This window comes from Glycine soja, chromosome 15, assembly GCF_004193775.1.
Source record: "Glycine soja cultivar W05 chromosome 15, ASM419377v2, whole genome shotgun sequence".
NCBI lineage: Eukaryota > Viridiplantae > Streptophyta > Magnoliopsida > Fabales > Fabaceae > Glycine > Glycine soja.
The window spans coordinates 9,428,885-9,436,853 of NC_041016.1; the positions used below are offsets into that span (position 1 = coordinate 9,428,885).

Consider the following 7,969-nt stretch of genomic DNA (forward strand, 5'->3'; position numbering starts at 1 on the left):
ATGATTTTCCTCAAATTGATCTAAGCTAATCGAATAGCCAATATGATGTCTGAATAATAGTGGTAAAAAAAAAAAACTATATCTAACTTTCAAAACTTAATTAAAATGAACAAATCATTAATTTGGTAAATCAAATATTATACTCTCTTAAGTAGTCTTTGAAGTGATAAAATTATATAAATAATTCTGAAAGTAAACTTACACACAATAATAGAATTATGTACATATTCCTTCTGATTGATATAATAAATTCCACTAATAAACAAATAGTTATAAACTCAAACTTTATATACCATCATTACCTTAGTTCGGGTAGAATTGAATCCGATGCACCCTTAAATAAAATACTGAACTCAAGTTTTATAGGTAAAAATAAATATGATTGAAAGAAAAGATTTAACTAAATGTGATTCTAACTTTAATTAACAAAGATTATTCATTAACGAAATCAAAAAATACTTTTCGCCTACAAGGTAATATCAAGAAAAAGAACTCATAATTTATATAATGTGCATTATTAAATATTATCTGCCACACACCCTTGGCCTATAAATTATCTGGCAAAGTTTAGCTAGGTTTCAAAATCAAGAGAAACATATCAGTATATTTTTTTATCGATATGCATGGAGTCATTGTTATACACGGAGCGAAATTAAATATCAAACAATACATATACAGTTCAAAATGCAGAAAAAGAGAGAGACATGGACACAGATCGATCGAGGAACGAATTGATGAACAAAATAAATTAATAATATGTGAAGCATCCCAGAAAATAAATTGACAGAAAAAAAGATTGTAGATATATTATATTATTGCACTGAAAGCTATTGAACAAGGCAGTGTTTTTTAGCCAACTCCTCCTTTCATAAATTGGTGTGAGGATCAACGGTCCCACAATTGTGGCGCTTTTGTTCAGATGTTTTTTTTATCAGAGATAGACTAGTTTTACCCTCTTATAGATTTTGTTATATCCTGTGCTTCATGGATTTGGTTCGATCCCCCATGGCTTGTACGTGTTTTTCTCTTTTTGCTAATCTAATTTGGGCGTGTTGTGATGGTTGAGCTTTTAGGTGTTAACATAGTTAGAATTTCTCTTGTCCATTGCCCTTATGCCTTTTCATAAAATAAAGTTGGGATAGCTTCAGTAAGGAATTTCTTTGAAAGAGGCTACGTAATTAGTAGTACCAATTTTGATCCGTTCCAAATATATTATTTTCAACGAATCAATGATCATTTTAAGTCATACTTTTTTTTGGTTATACAAATTAATTTTTAATAATTGTTTTTTTTTATAAAAAAAAAACAAGGGAAGCATATGCTCGTCTCCTTAATATATATATATATATATATATATATCTCAAGGGGAACACTAATACTTGTATATGCTTAATAAATAATGCAATTAAGGAAGACTAGCCAAGACTACAAATTAAGTATACTTGCTTCTACACCAACAATTAGTATTCTAAAATTTTGGGGTTTTTCAGTAGTGAAAAGTGTAGACACAAATTCCTAGCTAGCATTTGAACAAGGGCCGGAGTTCCTACATTTCCTTTTCCCTTGTTACTATGTTAATCGATAGTTAAATATATTATTGTGGTATTGTATTGAACTCTTTTTTTCTTATTATAAAATTCTCTTAATTAATTCACGTTTTTTCCCTAACTATTAAACTCTTTCTAACTGATTCTCATTTTCAAAAAAAATAATTTATTTATTTAATCACATTAAATATGTTAATTATTTCTATTGTTATTCCAAAATTATCATATCAATATTTTTATTTACTTAATTATTTTTTATTAATATTTAGAGAGAAAATAATTAAATAAAAATACATAAGACATCTAAAGATTAGAAAATAATCTTATAAAAATAAATAATTTAAAAAAAAAGATCTTATAATCATGAACAGGAATTACGATAAATATATGTCTTCTTTTTTCTAACTAATTAAAATATCAGCAAACCGATTTTAATTTTATCACAAGATCGATATTTCTGTCTATTTTTGCCACCTTATACATAAAAAAAATACGAAAGTGAAAAGAAAGACAGAGAGAAGGAATCACCTGTTGAAAAAAGGACTTTTATTGAACAACTTTCACAGAAATACGATAAACAAAGATAGCGAGGAGGAAGATAAGATCCCCATCCACGAGAACAACAACAACATTACGTAAATAGAAATATTTATTTATTTATTATTATTCTTATATATGGAGGTTAATTTATTGGTAATATTATAGTGCCCACTATATATATGTAGCAGGCACGAAGGGTATAACGTCCTTAACTTTAAACACAGACAAACAAACAAACACCATGATACGAAGTAATATGGTGATTAGTGCCATACATATTCTGTTCTTAGGTTAGGGGGCAAGTGGCCTTTGACGGGTAGCTTGGTCCACAGGCGTTTAATATTAACTGCAAATTACGGTTAAGGTTTAATATTCCGAGGGCCCTGAGTTGGATGCAAAGGCACACAGTGGCTTCAATGTCACCAAGGCCACCGATGAGGGCACAACAATCATCCACGGTTCCTAGATACCCGCCTAAAATATTGAGGCAAACACTCAGATCCGGACAACTAGGTCGTGTAATAAGAGCAGTGACGTGAGAAGGTTGGGGCTGTGGATCGTAGTGGCTGCTGGAGCTAACCATGGAAATGAAAAGAATGTTGATGGAGAGGAGAAGGGCAACGTATGCAACAACCTTGGATCCCATTTTTCAAAACAGTTTGTCTCTTGAAAGCTTAATTGGTGAACAAGTGCTTTTGTTGTCTAACTGAAGTTTGGGATACAATTTATAGGCCAATTACCACAAAGCGAGCGTCTGAATAAATTGAATTGGTGTGAGGATCAACGGTCCCACATTTCTGTTTTGGGTATGTAACTCTCTTAAACACTCAAAGGAAGTTTTATTGCAGATACTTGTGGTTTGTATGAAAAAAACAATTATTTTAAAAAATACTTATTCTTGTGTTAATTAGTGTATATTATTTCTAGAGTAAATTGTAAATACCTTGTCATGCTTAGTTTTTTTAAAAAAAATATTAATTCAAGAATTAAAGAGATTAAAAAATTATTTAATTTAATAACAAATTAATTTTATTAATATAAAAATTAAAAGACATGTGTCATAAAATGAAGAAGACATTTGATACTATGTATGAAGAATTGTACATAAAAGAATTATCTCATTTTTTAGAATAATAATTTTAATTTATTATCAAGAACTAAACTAATATGCTAAATCTTTGAAGTACAATTTAACACTTTCAAGTATATTTTTTAAAGAAAGATGAATACAAATTTAAATTATGACATATATTATCATAATTATGATATTGTCATGGATCATTACAAATATAAATCTCTAGGTGCTAGCCAGCTTAAAGTTTAAATCTAAGCAAAAATCCTCTTGTTACACTAAGTAATTGTTTAATCTAGATCAATAATTCGAAATGATTTTACATAATTTTAAAATGATTTCAAATTATATTTAGGATTTTTTTAAAATTCATTCCATACATGCAACAACAACAAAGAGAACAAACTTTTATACTAGTAGCTAGGTAGGTCACCAATTACATGAATCACACAACGTTGTTTGATATAATTAAAAATCAAAGTTTGAAAAATATTATTTAACTTGATATCTTTCTTGAAAATTTTCTACAACATACTCTTTCATCTTTCTCTTCTTCTTTTTACAGGACTAAATGTGGTATAATTTACTATTTTAACTTAGGTTTCTTTAACCCTTCTTTGTAGTGTCCAAATCATCATAACTTGTTAATTTTCTATCATCTCCTTCAATGGCTACTACAATATTCTTTTTATATATATATAATCATTTCATATTCTATCCTTTATTGTGTGATCATAAATTCATATTAACATTTTTATTTTTACAACTTCCACTTTTCTTTCATGTTGTACCTTTAAATCTTAATATTCAATACCATATAATATAGTTGGATGTCAACATATAGTTGTGAGATAAAATTTATTTTTGAGTTTGATAATTATTTTATGATTACAAATTAAATAACACTGTTTTTCTTTATTTATTTAAACCATCACGTTTGTACCCTATAAGAGATTCATTGCATTCATTACTTAAATTAAAAATTTAAAGACTAGACAACTCAAAATATGTCATTTAACTTAAATTAAATGACATATTTTTGTGAACCAATATGATTTGATATAGTTGATAGATAATTTTGTTATTTAATTAGGTTGTCACGCGTATAAAAAATATGTATTGCAATATGTCAACCTCTTAAATAAATTCCACAACTTCGGAAAGATTAATTATTTGTTTTCAGCTGAAAACCTTGGTTCACAAATAAAAAAAATACATGAAATGGATTTTTTTACACAATTAATCCATAATCTTTTTGTCAAAAATACAGCTGTATCAATAGATTCGGAAGAGTAGTACCTTCGTTATCCGTAATGATTTCCCACAAATTGACCCAAATTAATCAAATGGTTCTGTTCCACACCAGTAATGCATAATCTTGTTTTGTTGAAAATACAGTTGTATCAATAGACTTGGAAGGATAGCTTCGTTATCCATAATGATTTTCCTCAAATTGACCTAAATAAATCAAATAGCCAATATGATGTCTGAATAATAGCGGTAAGAAAAACAATTAACTTTAGTTGCAAAACTTAATATTAAAATGAACAAATCAATATAATTTATTCTCTCAAGTAGTTCTTCAAGTAATAAAAATACATTTTTGTAAAAAAAGTAATAATATATATATATATATATATATATATATATAATATATATATATATATATATATATATATATATATACAAGTTATTCCAATGTAAAATTAATTATACACAATAAAATAATATTCCACTTTTTAATTTTCTCATCGATACAAACCTATAATATTTCTCTAACAAAACTTTTTCTAACGCTCTCCTTCTTTCATTTTTTCTATGATTTACTAAAAAAATTTGAAAATTAATAACCAATATTAATATGTCTTACTTCTCAAATAATAATTCTCTCTCTTAATTTAAAAGTGAGTCCTGCCAATATTGTTGAGTTCTAATAAATTAAACTTCACTCAATCGTAGCAAGAGTATTATTAGAAAGCGCCACAGAGTATTACATTGGTCCATGCATGTAGAATTAAACTTAATTCCTTAAATAAGATCTCATATTTAAAGTTATTTTTAAAAAAAAAAATTGGACAAAGCATATCTTAAGACATATTTAATGTTTGGTGGATATAACAAAGAAAATTAGCTTGGTTCTTCGAAAAGTGATCAGATTGGTCGAGACAAATCAAACCTATAAAGACTTCTAACATTGTAGGGTGTTGCTCACTAGAGAAATCCAAGGTATCTTGTTGTCATTATTTTGTGGTGCCAAATAAGAAATATTGATATTTAAGGCTTAAATATATTTAATTTAGATCTCTCACAAATTAATGAATTTTATTTTATATTTTTAATAAAAAAATTTACATTAAATTCTTAATAAAATAAAATTTTTGTTTTTAGTTGTTATTATTATTTTGGTTTAGTCCTTTTATTATATTTATTTATTTTATTTTAATCCTTATAATATTTTATTCATTTTGTGCTAGTTTTTCAAAATTATTTTATAGAAACTAATAACAAAAGATCTATATATTTTAACGATAAAAATAAAATAATAGATATATTATAATGATTAAAATAAAATAACAATGACTAAAATTAAAATTTTATTATAAAATTAACAGAAAAAATTATTAAAAATTTAAAATAAAATCCGTTAATTTATTAAGGATTTGAAACATATTTAAAACTAAATTTGATTTAAGAAATTAATTCATTCGAGAGAGATCCTTGGCCTATAAATTCTCTGGCAAAGTTCAGCTAGCAACATCAGTGGTTGATTCAAGAGAAACTCATCGATCATCCACTATACGATCTATTTGGAAATATTAATGGGTCCCAAGGGTGTGGCTTTTCTCCTCTCCCTCAACCTCCTTTTCTTTTCCATGATTGGTAGCTTCAATCCTTCTTTCCCTGCCCAAAATGATGACCCTAGCAGTCAGATCAGGTGCCCTGATTTGATTGAGTGTTCCAATGTTGGTTTGGGTGTTAGCATAATAAGCAATCAGTGCTGCACCGCAGTCGCCGCTCTTCCTATAATTGGTGGCGCTTTTTGCTTTTGCCGCGCAGTGTCACTTGGGATCCTTCCTCCACTAGCCACTGAAATACTCGCGCAAATACTTTTTAGCGCCTGTGGACGCAACAACACTATTTTCGACTACAATTGCCAACAAGATTAGGAACAGAATATGCATGTTTCACATATATCCATCATCATATTCAGCTACTTCCTTCGTATCATGGTGTTTCTTTCTGTGTACTGTACGTACCTGGTTCAAGTTAAGGACGTCACCAACTCGTGCATAATATAATGCTAGTGGACACTGCCTAGCTAACTATACTATTTCCCAATAAACAAGCGTCCATATGTTGTAATATTTCTTTTTATAATAATATTAGTGTGAAATATTTATAAATTTTATTTATAATTAATTTCTGTTAAAAAATTTAAAATCTTCCTTAGAAGAATTGAATCCAAAATTTCTCAGAGCAATAATAATTTGTAAGTATATCCAATAATAAATGAATAATATATACTATCTGCTCCCGACTCTAATCAATCACTCCAGGAAACACCTTCCATTTATTAGCTAATATGTTAGCCAAAATGTTGTATATTCTTCCTACTGGAGAAATTGGCCTGAAATATATCTTCCAAGCTAGCCCATGAAATTCCTCCGAAGACCACCAAAAATCCTCATTCTTGTTGTTCAAAAAAGCTTTGATGAACTTGAAATTAAATTCATCCGATCCCAGACATTTTGCACTGCCACATTCCCACATTGCTTCCATGATTTCTACTTCTTCTATTAAAATCTAGACATCAACATTATATTGTCTTCATCCGAAAATTTCTTAAAGGTAACACCCTCCAACCTTGATCTCATCCCACCTTCCTCACAAAATATTTTTCCAAAGACTTTTTTTTTAGCCTCTTCCTGGACCCTTTGTGGATAATCCATTCATTCTCCTTCAATATTTAAACCCCTCAACATGTTTTTCCTCCTCCTCCAGTTCAACATGTTTCATTAAATATTTTGGTTTAGGGAAAAAAAAATCCACAACTCAGGCGTGGAAAGCAGTGAGGGTGGCAGCAGTATGGGTCATTTGGCGGCATCGGAACAACATCATTTTCAAAGAAGGACAATTGGACTCAGAGAAGGTTTTAGAAGAGATAAAGTTGCAATCTTCGGCATGTTTAAAAGCTAAGATGAAAGGTTTCAAGGCAATTCTTTTAATGAATGGTCATGTTTTCCAGCATTGGGTTTATCAGTGGCAGGATAAATCAAATACTTTCTTGATACATGGGTGAGGGGTGATATTGGGCTTGTTAGGGGACGGAGAAGATGGTGTTCTGTTTTGTGAAGGGAATTCGCCCTAGCCTGGGTTTTATCTTTTGTATTGGGTTGCATTGCTATGTTCATGACTCTCACGTTCTGTTGTGTTTGGTGGTTACTAGATATTTGGGATCAAACTTCCTCAAATATTACTTAACCATCTCATAACAACTTCAGTTTTGTGAGTGGTCTATTTCTCTTTTGTATCTTTTAGGGCATTTCTTATACCGCCAATAGCAATTATTTTAATTTTTTTGTAATATTTTTTAAAAGCTATTTGGTATTTCATTACACTAAATATCAAAAATAGAGATTAACAATTAAAATAGTTATATTAACCTGCTTTAAATTAATCAACTTTGTTATACTTACATTTTCTTCAAAATTTATATTTATCATCCTTAGTTAATAAACTTATTTTTAATTTTTAACTTTTTCCAAAATAAGTACTTTTCCTTTCAAATAATATTTATTTTGGTAAGCAA

General features: G+C 28.6%; 1 protein-coding gene across 1 annotated transcript; it reads left to right on the plus strand.

Moving 5' to 3' along the window:
- The first annotated feature begins 5,978 nt into the window (after positions 1 to 5,978).
- LOC114388158 lies at positions 5,979 to 6,326 on the plus strand. Its single transcript, XM_028348492.1, has one exon. It carries the CDS (start codon positions 5,979 to 5,981, stop codon positions 6,324 to 6,326), a length of 348 nt encoding a protein of 115 aa, XP_028204293.1.
- Positions 6,327 to 7,969: the final 1,643 nt, after the last annotated feature.